Raw genomic sequence first — 21,576 nt, forward strand, 5'->3', positions numbered from 1 at the left:
GAAAAAATAGGTAGTAGGCATCTAAACTGTAAATCAATAACTCAAAAGAGGGGTGCAAAGAAGGTGCAATGCAGCTGCCTGACTGGAGAGCGCAGTTAGTTATTTGTGCCCACATACCAGGAAATGTGGCTTTATATTTTTATTCAATTTGAAAATCCCCTTTTTAAAAGAGAAAGTCACCCCTGCTGGAAAACCCCTGAGTCGGCACAAACAGATCAGCCAGGCAATCTGTATTCGCAACAAGGTACAGAAAAGGGATAGAAGTCACTTGCCTTGGAAACTGGTCTGATGGGGAGATTGTTCCATTTTGTGAAATATGGTGCATTTCTAAGTTTAGAAAATTGCTTTTCCTAAGTGTTTTTAGGAGACAGCACTAAGTTACACCTACGGGTCGGCACAGAGGTATCCCTGCAGTCAGAGGCAGTGACACCCCTTTCTCTAATACATAACTGCTTTATGATTGAATGACATTGCCCTCTTGCACATAGCCCATTAACACTTTAGCTAGAAAAGCTATCCTCTAGTACAGCTCCCCCCAAAGTGTGTGTGTGTGGGGGGGGGGGGAGTCCATTAGGAGAGCGTGGAGGAATATTAAGGGTGGGGGCAGAGCGCAGGCCAGCCCCCACAGGGGATCGGGGAGGGAGCACCACCCAGCCCCCGACCCCACTCCCAGCCCAGGGTGGCATGGACACATTCTATTACTGGTAAGGGGGGCAGGGAGGATGTAAGAGGAAAAAAGTTTGGACACCACTGCTCTAGCTCAAGCTGTACACGGCCAGAGCCTGCTGCCTACCACCCGGGGCTCTAGTCCCAGCTCATCAGGGAAGGGGTGGGTTACACAGTATCTGTTGCTTGCAGCACAAGCTCATTACAGCTTTTCCCTGGCTGAGGGTATTTCACTACCCACCAGTCTGTCACATGCTGCATAGAGAGAGCTCTGCTTTACCTTTCTGGTTCTTCTTTCACTACAGCAAACTGAGCTGACTGACGGTTTGACCTCGTCTGATCTTGCACCTTCTCGCTGCCTTCCAGCTCCTGCTCCAGGGAGGAGCTGGTGCTGCCCTCCCTGCTGACATTGCTGCTCCGCCCAGGGCTGTTCTCCGTGGAGGCCCTCGGTGACTCTGTGTTCTGCTTCAGGGTCTGTAGCTTGGCCAGCGGGATAATGTCACAGTTCTGCGGCCGGTGCCATACGGTCCGCTGGGTGGTGGCATTGTAGTAGTAGAACCGTGAGGTGTTCGGGTCAAAGAGTTCCCACCACTGGTTCTCGTTGGTGCGCTTTATGCGGACCCCAGCGGGCGGATCCCACACACACTCCCCTGTGATGAGGTTGGCGTACATGCGCTCCCGCGTTCGAGGCTCTATGATTTCCACCCATTCCAGCCTGAGGGAGAAGAACAAAGAGGGACAATTAAAAAGCTGTAGCAATTGCCCAGAACCAGCTGGGGAGGCAGGGTGGAGAGCAAAGGCTGCTTGGGAGGGGATGCGAGTCAGGTTTTCCTAAACCCTAGCCTGCACTATTCCCTATACAAAGCTATGGATTCCAGTGAATCTCCCTTAAATGCATACCTTCTGAAAGGCCTTGCCCCATCCCCAGCTCACAGCACAGAGGGGAATGAGCTAATCTGATGACCATCTAAAAGTCATGGTTTTTTAAATCCAAGCACTGACCAGATGTGCTACATTTTAGCACTGACACCCTTTTCCTCTAGCTTCCTGAACCACCCCCCTACTACACTCATTAGTACATTGTCTATTCAGATTCTTTAAACTCTTCAGGGCAGAGACTGGGCTGAGAAATGCTTAGCATGCTGTTGCACTCTCAAATAGTAAAGAAATACAGAGGAATAAAAAGGTGATGCTAAGAGAGAGCAGAGTCCAGCAACAACCACATATAATATGGAAATGGAGCCACTTTCTATAAATACAGAACCACTGCAACTAGCAACGGCAGTCCTGAGCACCAGATTTGGCCCCATTTATCTATTTCCAGGGGAATCTTAGAAGCCCTTTTTGCAGGATTGCTGCAGACTTTCAGACAACATTCAGCGTAACTGGTGTTTGTGAGAAGGCGTTTAGTACTCATGAAAACTGAGAGCTAAACATTGGACAGAGACTGATATGATGCTGCTAAGAGCTGTAGCATACATCTATGCCAATGAATCTCGATGCTCACCTTCAGCACCTTTTACCTCTCCATTCCTAAGCCCCCCCAGAAGTCAGCTGCTGCCCTCACTCCCCACCGAGAGCACACCCTGCTATTTCAGTCCTGGGCTCCAACAAAGCTCTTCCAGCATCCATATCTTTGTCTCGACTTCCCGCACCCATTGCTATGCTAGTTTTGAGTCTCCTCAACACAAAGCCTCCATGAATTCTCTCACCTCCCACCCTCTACACAGGAGTTCTCACTACAAATTTTTGGGTGGCCTCAGAGTGCGGCCACCAACTCTTGCTGGTGGCTGCTCTGACAATTTTTCCTAAAATACTTAACCAACCTTAGGAAAAACAAATTACAATGATTTGGACATGTGTACGTGCATATGTATTTATTTATGTAGGGGTTTTTTGCAGACTCAATAATAAACATAATGCACAGCCGTCTATTCTTTACTGGACCTAAACAGAACAGAAACATAAGTAAGTTGCTTTGCATATTTTTGCCTCCCCCCCATTTAAAAAAAAAAAAAAAAAGACTTTCTAGCTAGTAAATCTGCTACGGTGAAAAGTGATATTTGTTAATATCGCTTTTCACAACAGCCCTATTCAGCCCCAGCAAGGACAAATTAAGCCCTGGATGAAGAGGTAGGAAGGGAGCCAGGGGCAATGGGAGGCTGAGGAGGCAGCGGAGGATAGGGGCAATATTCAGAGAGTGAGCCCATGGCTGGATTCTCGGGGCCAGAGCCCGAAGCCCTGCATCTCAGGGACGGAGCCCACCACCACAAGGCCAGAGCCTGCTGCCAACCACCCAAGGCAGAAACCCAAAGCCTGAGTCCCACCTGGAAGGTGGGGAACTCACACTGGTCCTGTGCTCCTACCGTGTTTGTGGCTCCAGAAGGTGGCAGGGCCCAGCCCCTGCTGGCAGCACTGGGGTAGGGGCCACTGCTTTGCTCTCCCCCACGCCGCCCCCCATCACTGCCCAAGAGGCTCTGCCTGCAAGAAAAGCCCCTAGTGGCTGCATGCGGCAACAGTGGCTGCATTTGAGAAACGGATATGCATGGTGATTCCAGCACATGCTGTTGGCCACCTGCCACGTTTCCTGATTCACCACTCTCCTGGACATGCCTAAATAGCTAGCATCAGCTACAACTGCACATCAGCTCAGAAGCACTGACAGACCCAGCTGCAAAAGGAAACTGACTACCATGGCACAAATCCTGCTTTGGGTCATTCTGCAGCAGACTCCAGGTGTCCAGAACTGGATGCAGAAAAGGAACTAACCAACCGCAACAGGGGAATTGTGTATACATGGAAGGGATTAGCATGCTTCCCTCTGCTGTAGCTCTTTAGGGTATGTCTACACTGCAGCCCCGAGCGAACCTCCCTGCCCAGACAGAGACTCCAGCTAGCACACTAAAAATAGCAGTGTGGATGCGGCGGCTGGCTCAAGACACTCCAGCTGCAGGGCAGACAGACCCACCATGTGTCAAATACTACTCCTGACTGTGCAGAGACAGACCAAAATCCAGTAGAAAAGAAAAAAGCTTGAGCAGAAAATGGCCTATTTATGCCCCATACCATTTCTCCTTCCCCCTCCCTGCCGAAAAAACCCCAAACATTTGGACACCCAAGTCTCCAGGTGAGCTACTATTATTTGTAGCCTGCTGAGCTACCAAACAAGAAAACAGTTTCACCCTGCTCACTAAAGAAGCTTCCTTGCTGATGTAGGAGAAAGGAAGGGTTTAAAATCACATTTGTGGAGAGAGGATCATTCCTCCCCAGCCCAGTCAGCATCACTCCAAGGAGACACATACATGTCAACCTGTCCAGGACAGAACTTTTCCCCAGAGCCGCATAGATTCCATCTAGCCTGTGAAGTGGGATCTAGAGATACTGATAGGACTCTGAAGATCACTTCTGCAGACACCTGGGAGCAAATTCAGACCCTCTACAATTTCAACCCCAATCTTGAATTTGCTACCCGACTAGCCCAGGAGCACCTGGACAATACACACAGATTCCCTCTTGTGCCCCTGGCATGGCAAAGGGCATGCATCAAAATGCTAGGCACTTCCCAGCAGCCCAGGACCCCTCTACAGAGGAGCTGAGGGAATGTGAACTCCACATTGTGGGTGGGCTTGGGAGCACAAACATCACACTCTTCCCAGCCTAGAAGAGGAAGTCTGTATTTGGCCCATTAGAAACAGTAAAAATAGCTCCAACTGTGACCCAGGACAGGATTGGAATCCCTATCTCCGGAGAGAAAAAGCCAGAGCACACCAAGACCACCACCACAACACTGGAGCACTTAGCTTCCTCTTGGCATTCTGAGGATTAGCGGGCGCATCGTGCTGGGAAATATCTTTGCTCCACAAGGAATTTCCCCCCTTCTTTACATCATTATTTCCCCGGCCTTTGGAGAAAGGGTTAAGACTTTACAGCTCTCCTGCTTTCTCCTCAGCCTTTTAATTTACCAGGGCTATTAATCAACTGGCACAACTCAATATATTAGCCCTTCATGAAACAACGGATCAATGGCCAAGGTACATTCACCTCAGCCACTTGCTTTAACACAATTGACCACAAGCGGGAGGCAAAGGGGAAAACAATCCATCCAAATAATAAAGATCTGAGAACAGCAAGCATTACACAATTATGTCTACCAGGCCTAGAGACAAACAAATCCAGGAGACCATGGGCCCTGCGGGGCTGCACGGAGCCCCTTTCTTTTCACAATAGTGATCTCAGCCTCCTGCACAGTGTGCACTGTTTTGAATCTCTGAAGAGTTGAGAGCAACTAGGAGGGGGTGGGGGGGGAAGCTTTTCACCACCACATTTTCTCATTTGTCTTTTATTAACAGCAGCATGCTGAGCGTAGTACCTTATGCTGAAACAAAGAGCCACCGTGACCACAAGCAGAAGAGCCAGTCACTTTGGACCCAGTTGTAATACTCAACATTCCTACAGCACCATCTGAAAGGGACTGATTGGCATTAACCAGTTCAGCTGCGGGACTAGTATATCAGTAGTATATGCATTTCACAGGGGGAACTGAGGCACAGACAGCTGAAGTGACTTGACTTGCCCACAGTCACACCAAGTCAGTCTACTGGGATGAGAACCCAGAGGCCCCTACCTCCCAATCCTATGCTTTAGCCACACATCATCCTTTCACTGGTGGAGCTGTCATGGCACCAATCACCTGGAGCCTTCAGTGCCGTAGGAGTGTTCTGGAATCCCTTTCTCCTCTCATTCCAGCCCCTGTTGCTGATTTTACAGTGCTTGCAAAGAACACTGCTGGTGAATTCAGACAGGCTAGGCTACTGTCTTCTTACTTCACACATTAAAAAAAAGCAGAGAGCTTTGTAATCACTGCAGGGTGCAATGCGACAACAGCAAAGACAGTATCGTCATTAGGCAGCAGACTCCCTGTGTTATGTTGCACTTCATAATGTTGCCAGTGTTCTACAAGGTGCCACATGAGAATGAAGATGTGGTAGTACACACCAAAGTGCATTTTACTGGCATAGAGAAGGGATGCCAATGATACCACGTGTTGTCTGCTTCAGTTCATAGAAGAAACTGGAGCTACTCATTTTCTGGACAGACGGCACGGTCATGCCGTACAGGTGGCGTTTTCCAAAGCTGACAGTTATGATACTGAGAATAAAAGATCTATATGTTCCCATGTGGGGGGATAGGGAGAAATCCCTCCCTCATCCTCTTCAACCCCCCCTCCTCCACCACCAACACACATATATGGTAACTGTGATCATTTCTCTGAGACATGAATCTTCTTGCTGCTGCCTAAGCTGTTATGACCTCCAGATTAACTCATTACCATGTACTCTGCACAGGGCTACCTTTCAAGGTCACACACAAGCGACAGCTGGTGCAAAGTGTGGCTGTCCACTTGCTTGGGAGCATGAGATGAATGGAGCATGAAAATCCCAGCTCTCAACTGCATTTGATTCCCATCTGCTCCCAGGTGCAATGTAAAGATGCTGACACTGATCTACGAGACCCTATACACTTTGGTTCTTAGCTACTTGAAAGGGTAGCTTTTTCCCCCCCTATCTACTGCCACAACAGATGACCTCAACTAGGGTGCCTGAGTTAGCAGCCCCTGCACTGGAATATCTAAGGACTGGGGAGGCAGGACATTCACAGGGCAAGGCCCTTGACTCTGGAAATAGCTCTCTCTTGGCCTGCAGAGCACAGTATAAGCCCCATCTATCCTATCAGGCTTCTGTCTGGAGAGGTGACAAAGAGCAAAGTCACACCCTATAGAACCACTGAAGTGAGCAAGTCCTCTTGTCAACCTGGAACTGCTCTACTCAACCCAAGAGAAACAGCAAAAAATCAATCCTGCATCCCAAGTAGCATGCTCTCTCCAGAAATTTGGCCCTGCCAGACAACAGAAGCCCTGGAAGATCTTACAAAACATCTGAACTATCGATGACCTGTACCTCTGATCATGCTCCTCACGACTACTGAAAGTCAAGAGCATCTGTAAACTCTACCAGGAGTCAACTTCTCCTTTCCAGAGGGACATTCAACTCCCAGCATAACACATGCAACAGTCCAGCCAGTGCTAAGCCATTTCTTGATGTTATCAGTGGCCTAGCATCCAATCCACTCTACAGACTTCATACTTCTCAGCAAGCTAATTAAAAAGCCAGCAGAGCTATATCCAATTCCACCTCTTCTCTTGCAACATCCTTGATCTCTCCCCTCACCAAACCACAGGGCGAAATATCCAATCCTGCATTTAAAAATGGTCAGTAATCGAGAATCCATTATGACCCTCAGTAAATTGTTCCCATGGTTAATTACACTTGTTAAAAATTATGGCTTATTTGGTTAAAACACATCAGAATCAACTCTATCCCAAGACTCAATTTAAAGACTTCTTAATGGAGTTAATACTTTCTTCAAAAAGATTGTATCCAAGCTATACAGATAGAGAAAGGAACAAGCTTCAGTCAGATGGCATTTGAAATGTGCACACCCTCTCACCTCCCACCAAGAAGAATACAGGATTAAAAATACAAGAGGCTGAAAGAATGCTAAAGCCCACTATGCCCCGTTGCTGTAGAAACTCTGCAGTGGGTGTACTTTAGAGATCTGAAAGGATACCCTGCCTTTCAGGCCCTCTGTTCCACCTTTGAAGTTATTTGAATCAAATATCCTGCAAGTTTTAATTGTCCAGGCACTGGTTACTGTGTGTTCAGTGCAGATGCAGTGACATGTCTCCCCAGAAACAAATTATTTTGTTACACGACCATAACAGAAAGTCAGGAAACAACCACCCATGGTTACCTACAGCAATAAATGGAGCCTTATCCCACACACACACACACACAGTAATTAGGGGTCAATTTTCCCCCGACACTTGGGTGCATGAGGAGGATTGTATAAAATTATGAGTGAGAGTCACTCTTGTAAATACACCATTGCTCTGTCCTAGAGGGAATCAGAAATGCTCAGTTGTGTTTCATAGGCCCTGTACAGCTAATCTTCGGCTCCTATGGCAGAGGCCAGCACTTTCAGAGCAGCAGTTTTGTCTCCACTGCTACTTTGAAGTCCCAAGTAGCTGTGGCATGCAACATCGTGACAACTGTGAAGCTGTGAGAGAACCTGTACAGGTCTGTTAAACTAGAAGGAAGGATTAGGTGAGTGTTTGACATTGCTAGTGAAATCCAGGTAAAAATTGTGACGGATCAATATTAACTGTTTAAGAAAAACCACCACTACTCCTTTAAGAGATGAGAGGAGGTAGCTCTGAGCTTTTAGTTTCTGTGCCTAATGTAAGTCTCAAACTCTGCCTTCCAGCTGATTCACAATTGCCCGGTACTGGAACAGCTCCATCAAGGAGACCTAGCAAGTCAGCATTGCTACACTACTGTTACAACAGCTAGCTCATTATTCAATGGCTATTAGCCAGGATGGGCAGGGACGGTGTCCCTAGCCTCTGTTTGCCAGAGGCTGGGAGTGGGCGGCAGGAGATGGATTACTCGATGACTGCCTGTTCTGTTCATTCCTTCTGGGGCACCTGGCATTGGCCGCCGTCAGAAGACAGGATACTGGACTAGATGGACTTTTGGTCTGACACAGTACGGCTGTTCTTATCTAGTCAGATGGCTAGCGATAATTCAAACCTCACACATCTTTTGATAAACAGCCTCTAACAATTTCAGTAATATCAGTAGTTGTCTGGAAAAGTTACCTTGACAGATAATTTTACCACCCATAGATACCTGTTACAGTAGAGTACAAGAGTTAAAGTTTGGGGAAATTTTTGATATCCCTTGTGACACGGCAGTGATTATGAAATATACTAATTCCAATCACTAGGAGCTTGTACTCGAGTGTATTTTACAGAGAATTGGTTTGGAATTTATTGGTAAACAAGGGTTAGAGGGGGAAATAGTGAGATAGGTATCAAAGCAAAACAGGGTCAAAAGTGGTCATTGATTCAAGGTTCTGTTTAGAATGAACTGTTTCGCAGCAGAGGCCTGTAATAAGCACATAGAAGATGGAGTTCTTTTAACAGGGTCTGCTTACAAGTGTAATTTTCCTCTTGGTCCTCAAGCAGATTGCTCAGTGTGGCAAGCTACAGAACACACTTTAGTCTGCATACAAAACGGTTCACTCGTCACAAGTTAATATCCTTCTAAAGAGGGAACGCTTAGGTGCTTTAATCAGCATGGCTGCTGCCAGAGTAGTCCAGAGTGTCACTCTGGCTGCATGGTCACAATGTCACTGAAATTCACCCTGGCCACCCCACACTGCACAGACAGGGATTGTGGGCTGTGTCAAATGGTGTTGTGATGTGGTGTGCTCTACCGACAATCTGACTCCTGGCAGCACCAACTCATAGGCTGTGTGGATAACAAAGAGGGGAGACTGCCCAACCAAGAGAGACCAGAGTCCCTGCAGGAGGAGTGGAGGATTAGCAGTGAACAGAATGAGGTCCCTGCTGGGGGAACTGGGACCAGAAGTTTCTCTCCATCCCTCCAGCAAGGGATGGAGTGGCTGAATGAGTGCCACTGCAGCACTGCTTCTGCAACCTGATGACATCATTGACCTCAGCATCACTGGTGAAATGGAGTTTGCAAAAGCACTGCCAAGGATTAGACCTAATTTTTTCCTTGAAATAATTTAAATGGGATATTGAAGTGCTATTGTCATCCAAGGTACTAAGAGCCTATCCTGTTAAACAGCAGATTGTTAAAACATATTCCTGAAGAGCCAACATTAGCTAACCTTAATGAACAGAGAGAGAAACACTGGGATTTAATTTGAATTTTACATTCTTAATGTTAATTAATTTGCCTGTTTCAAGACCACTCAAATAGCCTTTTTTTCTTTTTTAAGTGACAGATAAAATATTTTCTTTAGCTTTATAGGGCTTAAGATAACCTAAACAGTTAATAAATCAGCAGAGGTAAATTATCCATGATAAACCAAACAAATCAATCCTTAAACAAGATTCCTTTGCACATATATGATACATTAAAATATGATTTTACTGGATTTGGGGAAATACACACTTCGGTTTTCTCTTACCGAGAGAAGTGTTCCACACTGGGGTAGACTCACAGGCAAAGGGGTCATCTGTAACAGCTCTCCAGAGAGACAAAGATTGTAACTGAAGTAAACACTGTTTACTGCTTATATTTTGTTTTATTTTTCTCTTTTCCTTTTTTAATAGGTCAGCTAATTGTGATAGTTTTTCTGGTTGTAATTATGGTGTCCTCTAAGGTATGGCAAGAATCCCACCCCAACTAAAACAACGTGCTTGAATTATTACAAGAGAACTAAGATTTGACCCACCAGTTTTTGTTTCTCTAATATTTTTTAGAGTCATTTTTGGGATAAAATTACTTGGCTCTCTACGTGCCTTTCCACCCCCACACTTGGAAATTACAGGTGCCATCATTAAATACTACTTCCTCAGCCAATCAATCAATCATCCAGTCATGGAGCACTGCATGCTGGGACCACTGGTCAGCATGGGCCATGGCTTCATATTAAATAAAAGAGGAGCTGCAAGCCATACTTTAGTCATCTTTGACCTAGGAAATTAACACTATCCTAAAGATTACAATATTTACCATCATTTTACAGTATTGCCAAGCAAGACTGCTTCAACTACATTTTCATTTCTTTCAGAATTTAAAGATCTGTGTTGATTTGATTCTTTGTTAAACATTCAGGCTCCAAGCAGGACAATTTGGTTTATTACACACGTTTCAGATTGCACACGTTATTCCACTGCAATGTTTTAAATAAAACATTGGTTTTAGCTACAAGACAAATTGTAGTTCCTAGGCGTGTCAGACCCTAGAAAGCTCAAGCTGATGAATACATGAGCAGAATTGACACAGAATTGCTGATCAGCAGCAGTAAAACACTATCCTCTACCCACTGTGAAATGCTACCAGAATAATATCAAAGAACTCCCAAGATAATGGAAAAAAAAAAATCTGTTAAATCACCCAGGTCTCCTCCTCCAATAATAAATTCATTGGTTGCAAGCACGTTTACACAGATACATTTCATTAAACTATACAAAACTTAAGCAAGAGGATACAGGAGCTAGAGTAGCCAGAGCAGAAAGTGACGAGAAAACCAAGAGCTGTGATGGGAGTTACGAAAAAAATGCTACTTTTCAGTGCCAGTAAAAGTTGCTGGTTAATTCTAAATGTATATACTTGTGCAAAATGTAACAGCTTATTATTAAACAAAGCACAGGCATCAAGTGCAGAACATGCATGCAATAGATTTAAAAACCTACAGGAACTAGGAATAAAGTCCTGCTTCTCACCTGCCCACCGTCCTAAAAAAGCTACATATGGAACCATTCAGCCACCTGCAGAGAGAATAACCATATCATCATACTACTATAATTCTTGGCCTCCTGCACCCCTTCTCCCTCCCCTCCCAAAACTAATCTCCACCCAGGAGCCAATAGACAGCCATCCAGCACATGCACTACTGGTGCAACGGGTTCGCTCATTGTGTCACACCATTAATTTGGAACAAATCTTTCTGGAAGAGGCCATGTCTTTCTAAACCTTCTGCGAAGCACCTAACACAATTTTGGTGTTATAAAATAACTGGTCACTAAGTACTCAAAAGAAACCAGTGCTATATCCAAGGTAAGGCATAGCTCTAGTTTATTTCTTCGAATACATGAACTAGCAAGCCCTGCTTTTTGCTTTTACATTGTTTGACAGGCTCTGCACAACTCCATCCCTGCCTGTGTCTCTGCTCACTTTTTATTAATGCCCACCCCCCTTCCTGCCACTCCATTGCATCTCACCCCATATTCTTTTCACTCATCTTCAGGTTTTCCCTCTACAATGGCCCCTGTGCATGGAGCCCTCTGCCTACTACCACATCAGTGAGAATGCTCTAAACCCCCTTACTCAGACTTTTAAACCATGCTTTTTCAAACTGGGGTAGGAGAGTCCGTTTCAAAGATTAGGGACCTTATGTAGATTCCCCTGCTCTACCAGCAGATCCCCCTATGTACTACAAAAACTCCAGCTTGAGTGCCTCCCCTGAATCAACTGTAGCTGAACTGACAGGGAGAGGGGAAGCCTCAGGTAGGTCCAACGCCTTCTACAGCTTTATCGGTAAAAACCAACAGCTTGAACTCTATCCCAGGACCCAACAGACAAGCCAGTGCAGCCCAAGCCACTTCTGGAAGCCACCTGAAGTAAGTGCCGCCTGGCCAGAGCCCACATCCCAAACCCCATCCTGCACCCCAGCTCCCTCCTGCACCCAAACTCCTTCCCAGAGCCCGTACCCCTCTCCCCTCCCGCACCCCAATCCCCTGCCCCAGCCCCGTGAAAGTGATTGAGGGTGGAGGAGAGCAAGCGACAAACGGAGAGGGGATGGAGTGAGCGGGGGGAGGGGCCTCAGAGAATGGGTGGGGCAGGGGCAAGTCAAGGGTGTTCGGTTTTGTGCAATTAGAAAGTTGGCAACTGTAGCAGCAGCAAGATCCACATGCTAGAAGAGTTTGTGATCTCCAAGCAGGAAGCAGATGGGAGAAAGCTGCCCATATCCCCAAAATCTGATTACATCAGAGCAGATGGGAATCTAATCAGGCTCCCAAGTTCTGAACACTGGTAACAAATAGCAGAAGAATATGCTCAGAGGTTCATCACTCAGACAAATATTCCAGTTGCTATACCCCACCCTCCCACCACCCCCTAAGGCTCAGATGGATTCTCTTGTCAGCTTCTTTGCATCCATCCCCCAGTTTTAGGCATTCAAAAGACATTCAAACTGTATTCTCCATGCTGGATAAAAGCAAGAGATGTAGAATTGAGCATCAGCAGCATCCAGAAAGCACTTTCACCCATCTCTTCACTAACATTTAACAGGAGGGGTGACAGGAGAGAATCCCAACGTACCCCACACATGAAAGTCCTTGGGGCAGGAGAGCAATTACCCCACCCTGCACACTTTGGGATCTCTTATCTGGAAGCTAACTCATCCACTTCTGCAGGCATGCACAGTACTGAAGGCAGCCAATAACTATCAGCATGGACACCTGTTCTTTATCCATCACCAGGAGCAGCTCAACCAACTAGTGCCCCAAGAGCAATCCAGTGGATCCACCTACTGTAGCTTTCAGTACATTGTGGCCCACTGATGAGGAAGGCCCCTGGAAAGGCAAAGCTCTTCTGCACCAGTTTTGCACAGAAAACACTGGATACTTAAAACAGAAAAGCTATTTCCCAGTTAATGACTGGCTGGGTTAAGGGAAACTCAGTGCTTCACCTCAGTATCAGCTACTTCAACTGCTCATTAGCAGAAGAGAAATGCTCTGCACGGTCACCTTGGATTTAAAAGATGATTGCACTGGTTAACACACACTAAAAGGACTCTGCTTTCTATATGTGCAGCACAGTATAGTTTACACAAAGGACTAGAAAGGGGTTTAGAAAACAGAACCCTGAGTCTTACCACCCCCTACTCTAAGAGTATGTCTACACTACGGAATAAGGTCGAATTTATAGAAGTCGGTTTTTTAGAAATCGGTTTTACATATTCGAGTGTGTGTGTCCCCACAGAAGTGCATTAAGTGCATTAACTCGGCGGAGTGCTTCCACAGTACCGAGGCTAGAGTCGACTTCCAGAGCGTTGCACTGTGGGTAGCTATCCCACAGTTCCCGCAGTCTCCGCTGCCCATTGGAATTCTGGGTTGAGATCCCAATGCCTGATGGGGCTGAAACATTGTCGCGGGTGGTTCTGGGTACATATCGTCAGTCCCCCCTTCCCTCCCTCCCTCCCTCCGTGAAAGCAAGGGCAGACAATTGTTTCGCACCTTTTTTCCTGAGTTACCTGTGCGGACGCCATACCACCGCAAGCATGGAGCCCGCTCAGGTAACCGTCACCGTATGTCTACTGGGTGCTGGCAGACGCGGTACGGCATTGCTACACAGTAGCAGCAACCCATTGCCTTGTGGCAGCAGACAGTACAATACGACTGGTAGCCGTCCTCGTCATGTCCGAGGTACTCCTGGTCGCCTGTGTGAGGTCGATCAGGAGCGCCTGGGCAGACATGGGCGCAGGGACTAAATTTTTAGTGACTTGACCAGGTCATTCTCTTAAGTCCGGCAGTCAGTCCTATTGAACCGTCTTATGGTGAGCAGGTAGGCAATATGTCCTTCTGCACCGTCTGCTGCCAGCCAAAGATGTAAAAGATAGATGGAGTGGATCAAAACAAGAAATAGACCAGATTTGTTTTGTACTCATTTGCCTTCTCCCCTGTCTAGGGGACTCATTCCTCTAGGTCACACTGCAGTCACTCACAGAGAAGGTGCAGCGAGGTAAATCTAGCCATGTATCAATCAGAGGCCAGGCTAACCTCCTTGTTCCAATAAGAACAACAACTTAGGTGCACCATTTCTTATTGGAACCCTCCGTGAAGTCCTGCCTGAACTACTCCTTGATGTAAAGCCACCCCCTTTGTGGATTTTAGCCCCCTGAAGCCAACCCTGTAAGCCGTGTCGTCAGTCGCCCCTCCCTCCGTCAGAGCAACGGCAGACAATCATTCCGCGCCTTTTTTCTGTGCGGACGCCATACCAAGGCAAACATGGAGTCCGCTCAGCTCACTTTGGCAATTAGGAGCACATTAAACACCACACGCATTATCCAGCAGTATATGCAGCACCAGAACCTGGCAAAGCGCTACCGGGCGAGGAGGCGACGTCAGCGCGGTCACGTGAGTGATCAGGACATGGACACAGATTTCTCTGAAAGCATGGGCCCTGCCAATGCATGCATCATGGTGCTAACGGGGCAGGTTCATGCTGTGGAACGCCGATTCTGGGCTCGGGAAACAAGCACAGACTGGTGGGACCGCATAGTGTTGCGGGTCTGGGACGATTCCCAGTGGCTGCGAAACTTTCGCATGCGTAAGGGCACTTTCATGGAACTTTGTGACTTGCTTTCCCCTGCCCTGAAGCGCATGAATACCAAGATGAGAGCAGCCCTCACAGTTGAGAAGCGAGTGGCGATAGCCTGTGGAAGCTTGCAACGCCAGACAGCTACCGGTCAGTTGGGAATCAATTTGGAGTGGGCAAATCTACTGTGGGGGCTGCTGTGATGCAAGTAGCCCACGCAATCAAAGATCTGCTGATATCAAGGGTAGTGACCCTGGGAAATGTGCAGGTCATAGTGGATGGTTTTGCTGCAATGGGATTCCCTAACTGTGGTGGGGCCATAGACGGAACCCAAATCCCTATCTTGGCACCGGAGCACCAAGCCGGCGAGTACATAAACCACAAGGGGTACTTTTCAATAGTGCTGCAAGCTCTGGTGGATCACAAGGGACGTTTCACCAACATCAACGTGGGATGGCCGGGAAAGGTACATGACGCTCGCATCTTCAGGAACTCTGGTCTGTTTCAAAAGCTTCAAGAAGGGACTTTATTCCCAGACCAGAAAATAACTGTTGGTGATGTTGAAATGCCTATATGTATCCTTGGGGACCCAGCCTACCCCTTAATGCCATGGCTCATGAAGCCGTACACAGGCAGCCTGGACAGTAGTCAGGAGCTGTTCAACTACAGGCTGAGCAAGTGCAGAATGGTGGTAGAGTGTGCATTTGGACGTTTAAAAGCGCACTGGCGCAGTTTACTGACTCGCTGAGACCTCAGCAAAACCAATATTCCCACTGTTATTACTGCTTGCTGTGTGCTCCACAATATCTGTGAGAGTAAGGGGGAGACGTTTATGGCGGGGTGGGAGGTTGAGGCAAATCGCCTGGCTGCTGGTTACGCGCAGCCAGACACCAGGGCGGTTAGAAGAGCACAGGAGGGCGCGGTACGCATCAGAGAGGCTTTGAAAACCAGTTTCATGACTGGCCAGGCTACGGTGTGAAAGTTCTGTTTGTTTCTCCTTGATGAAACCCCCCGCCCCTTGGTTCACTCTACTTCCCTGTAAGCTAACCACCCTCCCCTCCTCCCTTTGATCACCGCTTGCAGAGGCAATAAAGTCATTGTTGCTTCACATTCATGCATTCTTTATTCATTCATCACACAAATAGGGGGATGACTACCAAGGTAGCCCAGGAGGGGTGGTGGAGGAGGGAAGGAAAATGCCACACAGCACTTTAAAAGTTTACAACTTTAAAATTTATTGAATGACAGCCTTCTTTTTTTTGGGCAATCCTCTGTGGTGGAGTGGCTGGTTGGCCGGAGGCCCCCCCACCGCGTTCTTGGGCGTCTGGGTGTGGAGGCTATGGAACTTGGAGGAGGGCGGTTGGTTACACAGGGGCTGTAGTGGCAGTCTGTGCTCCAGCTGCCTTTGCTGCAGCTCAACCATACACTGGAGCATACTGGTTTGGTCCTCCAGCAGCCTCAGCATTGAATCCTGCCTCCTCTCATCACGCTGCCGCCACATTCGAGCTTCAGCCCTCTCTTCAGCCCGCCACTTACTCTCTTCAGCCCGCCACCTCTCCTCCTGGTCATTTTGTGCTTTCCTGCAGTCTGACATTATTTGCCTCCACGCATTCGTCTGTGCTCTGTCAGTGTGGGAGGACAGCATGAGCTCGGAGAACATTTCATCTCGAGTGCGTTTTTTTTTTCCTTTCTAATCTTCACTAGCCTCTGGGAAGGAGAAGATCCTGTGATCATTGAAACACATGCAGCTGGTGGAGAAAAAAAGGGACAGCGGTATTTAAAAAGACACATTTTATAAAACACTGGCTACACTCTTTCAGGGTAAACCTTGCTGTTAACATTACATACATAGCACATGTGCTTTCGTTACAAGGTCGCATTTTGCCTCCCCCCACCGCGTGGCTACCCCCTCAACCCTCCCTGTGGCTAACAGCGGGGAACATTTCTGTTCAGCCGCAGGCAAACAGCCCAGCAGGAATGGGCTCCTCTGAGTGTCCCCTGAACAAAAGCACCCTGTTTCAACCAGGTGACCATGGATTATATCTCACTCTCCTGAGGATAACACAGAGAGATAAAGAACGGATGTTGCTTGAACGCCAGCAAACATACACTGCAATGCTTTGTTGTACAATGATTCCCGAGTACGTGTTACTGGCCTGGAGTGGTAAAGTGTCCTACCATGAAGGACGCAATAAGTCTGCCCTCCCCAGAAACCTTTTGCAAAGGCTTTGGGAGTATATCCAGGAGAGCCACGAATGCCAAGGCAAAGTAATCCTTTCACATGCTTGCTTTTAAACCATGTATAGTATTTTAAAAGGTACACTCACCGGAGGTCCCTTCTCCGCCTGCTGGGTCCAGGAAGCAGCCTTGGGTGGGTTCAGGGGGTACTGGCTCCAGGTCCAGGGTGAGAAACAGTTCCTGGCTGTCGGGAAAACCGGTTTCTCCGCTTGCTTGCTGTGAGCTATCATCTTCGTCCCCAAAACCTGCTTCCGTATTGCCTCCATCTCCATTGAAGGAGTCAAACACCACGGCTGGGGTAGTGGTGGCTGAACCCCCTAAAATGGCATGCAGCTCATCATAGAAGCGGCATGTTTGGGGCTCTGACCCGGAGCGGCCGTTCGCCTCTCTGGTTTTCTGGTAGGCTTGCCTCAGCTCCTTCAGTTTCACGCGGCACTGCTTCGGGTCCCTGTTATGGCCTCTGTCCTTCATGCCCTGGGAGATTTTGACAAAGGTTTTGGCATTTCGAAAACTGAAATGGAGTTCTGATAGCACGGATTCCTCTCCCCATACAGCGATCAGATCCCGTACCTCCCGTTCGGTCCATGCTGGAGCTCTTTTGCGATTCTGAGACTCCATCATGGTCACCTCTCCTGATGAGCTCTGCATGGCCACCTGCAGCTTGCCACGCTGGCCAAACAGGAAATGAGATTCAAAAGTTCGCAGTTCTTTTCCTGTCTACCTGGCCAGTGCATCTGAGTTGAGAGTGCTGTCCAGAGCAGTCAAAATGGAGCACTCTGGGATAGCTCCCGGAGGCCAATACCATCGAATTGTGTCCACAGTACCCCAAATTCGACCCGGCAAGGCCGATTTAAGCACTAATCCACTTGTCAGGGGTGGAGTAAGGAAATCGATTTTAAGAGCCCTGTAAGTCAAAATAAAGGGCTTCATCGTGTGGACGGGTGCAGGTTTACATCGATTTAATGCTGCTAAATTCGACCTAAAGTCCTAGTGTAGACCAGGGCCAAGAAAATTCAAGTCTTCCTCAGGCTTATCTGTAATGACCAATGACTCAGACTCCCATTGGATTAGCCAGCATGCAAATCACCACAGAGCTGCAGTGGCTGAAGAGTTAAGGCACTCTACTTCAATCCTGAAGGTTGTTGCTTTGAGTCTCATTCAATTTCACCGAAAGGCCGCCTCTAGTTCACCCAGCTGCCAAACAGACACTTGATCCACGTGGACGGGTGGCAAGGATAGCAGCCACATCATTTTCTTGTGTGCCGTGGCCTATGAAACTGATGTGCCTTAACCACATCAATCCAATGAACTATTAGCTGGGGAAACTTTGAAATCATCATAGAACTATCAAAGTACAGACCTCAAAATGGACAATGGTACGGAAGATCCATGTCGTCGTGACTAATGAGCATCCATCTGCATGCAGAACAGAGTGGACTGTGGTCTTATCTATATCCAGCTGAACAGAGTTTACTGTTAGCTCACAAAATAAACTATGAAGGGTCATATTTTTGGATGTGATTTCACCATTTTTCAGTGAAATTTGACATTGAACAGGAACTTCTTAACTTGTGTTGCAGTATATATACACCCTTCAGTATCTTTCACTGTAAAATCCAGGCATTCACTCTCTGAATATGCATCTACTAAGGGATGTTAACCATTCTCTGGGACTCCCTCTTTTAATGTTGGTCTCTGTTTTAAGAATTAATTTCATGCAATACTGGGCTACTCAATGAAAATTTGAACTCTCTTTTTTACCGATTAGGAGTCCCTCACTTTCTGTGCTTGAAAGTATTTGACCTAAACAGAGTCGATATTTCTACAATGCTGCATGCCTTCCTTTGGGAGTACTGTCTGTTCATAAATAGGCCATTTGCATCTTAGCAGTCTTGAAGAGTAGCCAGGAAGGGATTTTGGAATGGCAGCACCAACTGGTCTCAACCTTGCTATAGAAACTCTCAGTGTTTTGGAGTTTTGCAGTGTTTTCATGCAAATATAAAGTTCAACTAAGTTCTATCAAACCCAAGGGTTATAAAAACAAGCCAGCAGGAACCTTACAACTAACGTCTGAGGTGTGTGCCTACCAACTCATTCACTCTACAAAGAAAAGTTTTGCTCCTCTATTTTATAATGTGACATTTAAGAAGCTGCTTCCCATCAGAACGTGATGTCCATTTCATTGCTATTGATAGTGCAATATAAACAGACCACCCTTAACCAAGCAAAATAACGTCTATTAACTTCTACTTACAGCTTCATAATACCCTTCATGTGATAACAAATCCCGTTGATTCAGACTGGGATCATTACATAATGCCTAATCTTCACAGAACAGCATAAGCCCCCTAACCTTCCCCTTGACATTGTAAACAAACTCAAATCCCCTTCTCCTCAAAGAGGAAGGGCATTAATACATATAGCAAGAAAAAGCCATCCACAATGAAAGCCTTCTGCTTGTTGCTTTTAATTTGACAGGAATAAGCAAAGACTCAGCAAGACCAGTACACAGCTGAGATTCACTTTGATACACAATGTGTTTCCTATGATGGGTTTGAAAAAAAAAAAAAAGGGAGTCCATCTCTTGCTTTGTCAGCACTTTCACTGAAGCCTTTCCCTTGCTGAAATTACTGCAGATACCAGCCATGTCAGAAGGGGTTGAGTTTTTTCACTCCCTCTGCTAGGTAGTAATTATTTGGGAATGGCTGGCAGTCACATGCTTGATTTTATCCTCCTAGGCCATTATGGGTCCCAAGATCTTAGTTATAGATCTAGACCTCATCCTTGAGATCTTGGGAGTCAGGAGGCTCTGAGTTCTAATCTCAGCTCTGACATGTCTCCTTCCGTGGCCTTGGGGAAATCACAAACTCTACCTCAGATTTAGACCATCATCTGTAAAATGGGGGTAATACTTAGCTCATCAGGCTGGTATGAGGATGTTACATAATGCCTGGAAAGAGCTTTAACAAAGCAAGTATTATTGTTATACAGTATCTGCTATGATCAAATCAAGGGCAGATAATGTATAAGCATGGGTGCTAGGTAATGAAGATCCTCAGGTTTTGTATTAAAATTAAAAGAGCTTGAGCCACAGAGTTTGCATCCAGTTCTAAGAACTTCCTTCCTGAGGGAAGGGGAGATCTGTGGTTCTGGTTGGGGACCCTTCCATCTCTAACTGCTGAAAATGGAGGTCTTAATGTCACAGCTGTCAAAGCACAGACTGAAATTGACATGTTTAGCCTGCTTGTCAGCATAGATGCAAAGGTTTACTTAAGAAAGTACAGAAGTGGTGTAGTTAACCCCATTATGCAACCTGTTAGGAAACCCAAGATGTAACATACTGCAAATGAACTAGCATGCACATGCCATTGCTCCTGGATGGAGCTGTAACTGATCAGCAGTGTCTCATGCGCCATATGTTAATATAGATGGCTCTGCAGCTCAAGGGGTAGTGACCTGTACTTTTAAAGACTGAGGATTTGAGTTCTAATCCCACTGCTGCTACGAAATTAGAAATGTGCAACAGCGACAACTAAAGCAGCCCAAGATTTATTGCAAAATAATAGTTTATTTTAATAAAGTTATACAGGTGTTTTTTACATGAGCTTGTGACCTTGGCACTTTGGATACCACTTTTAAAAGAAAATGGACTGACCTGGAGGATTATGTTGGCAATATGGACAGTGATAATTTTCATATTGCCTTCACTTTTTTCTATGCAGTAAACTCCTTATGTGTGTAATTATTTCTCTTATCTTTCCCTGATTAAGGCCATATTTCTCTATGTGAAAATTAATCTGAACAGGTTCGGTGCAAAGGAACATTGAAACAAGTTTGAATATAAACACAAGACATTGAAAATTCCAAATGTTTTGCAAAGCTTTGAAGGTAAACAAAAGCTGAGGCAAAGGGAATGAACAATGTTGGACTCTGGCTGGGATGATTTAGTTGGGGATTGGTCCTGCAGGGGGTTGGACTAGATGACCTCCTGAGGTCCCTTCCAACCCTGATATTCTATGATTCTATGACCCAGAGGGGTGAATGTGTCCAAGTCCTAAATTAAATCTGTCACAAGGACATTATGGAGCCTCCAACAGCTCCCAAGAATTATCCACATGTAGTCTCACATGCTAACTGTAGCAACAATCCAGCACTGAAGTTGTGGACTGCCATGACAGTCCCCATCGTAGCGGTATCCGGGTACATTTCCATTAAAACCTTTTTACATTACCAGGATTAGCACTACCACTGGGTATCTCCCTAGACTTGTACTGACATAGTCCCCCAGTATAGCGACACCACTGCAGAGTCTCCTTTTATTTTCTTCTGCAGTATTATTTTAGCTTATTCCTGCCCCTTTTCATAACTTGATTGCAATCAATTCAAACAGCAACATGTTCGACCTTCTCCACTCCTTGTAGTGAGATTCTTCCATAGTTATTCACTGAGCTGTGCTACTAGCTAGTCCTAAAAGTTAAACTATTAGGTTCTTTTTCAGAGGAGCTTACTCCACAGCTTCATTATACTTGTCTGATTAAGTCTGTATATTCCCACAAAGGAATTATGATCTAGACATGAAAATCCCCTTTTGGGCTTTAGCTACTTCCCAAAAAAGAGCAATTTGCCCATTTAGCTCCTATGCAACGGATGTCAGACTGTCTCAAGTGCAGTGATTCACTTATGCTGATTTATAACAGGGTGAGATCAGCAATTGTCAGTGAAGTCAATGGAGTTTAAACCATCTTAACAATGGTTT

General features: G+C 46.4%; 1 protein-coding gene across 5 annotated transcripts in view; it reads right to left on the minus strand.

Moving 5' to 3' along the window:
• ARHGAP39 (Rho GTPase activating protein 39) overlaps window positions 1-21,576 on the minus strand; it is a 412,713-nt gene that overhangs the window by 281,423 nt on the left and 109,714 nt on the right. For 4 of the 5 annotated variants that reach the window (XM_074943732.1, XM_074943729.1, XM_074943731.1 and 1 more), the window contains exon 2: window positions 947-1,381. In XM_074943732.1, coding sequence (XP_074799833.1) covers window positions 947-1,381 — 435 coding nt within the window. Of the gene's footprint in view, window positions 1-946; window positions 1,382-10,987; window positions 11,033-21,576 lie in introns of all 5 variants that reach the window. The other variant, XM_074943730.1, reaches the window with a different exon arrangement.

The sequence above is a fragment of the Natator depressus genome, chromosome 2, assembly GCF_965152275.1.
Source record: "Natator depressus isolate rNatDep1 chromosome 2, rNatDep2.hap1, whole genome shotgun sequence".
Taxonomy (NCBI): domain Eukaryota; kingdom Metazoa; phylum Chordata; order Testudines; family Cheloniidae; genus Natator; species Natator depressus.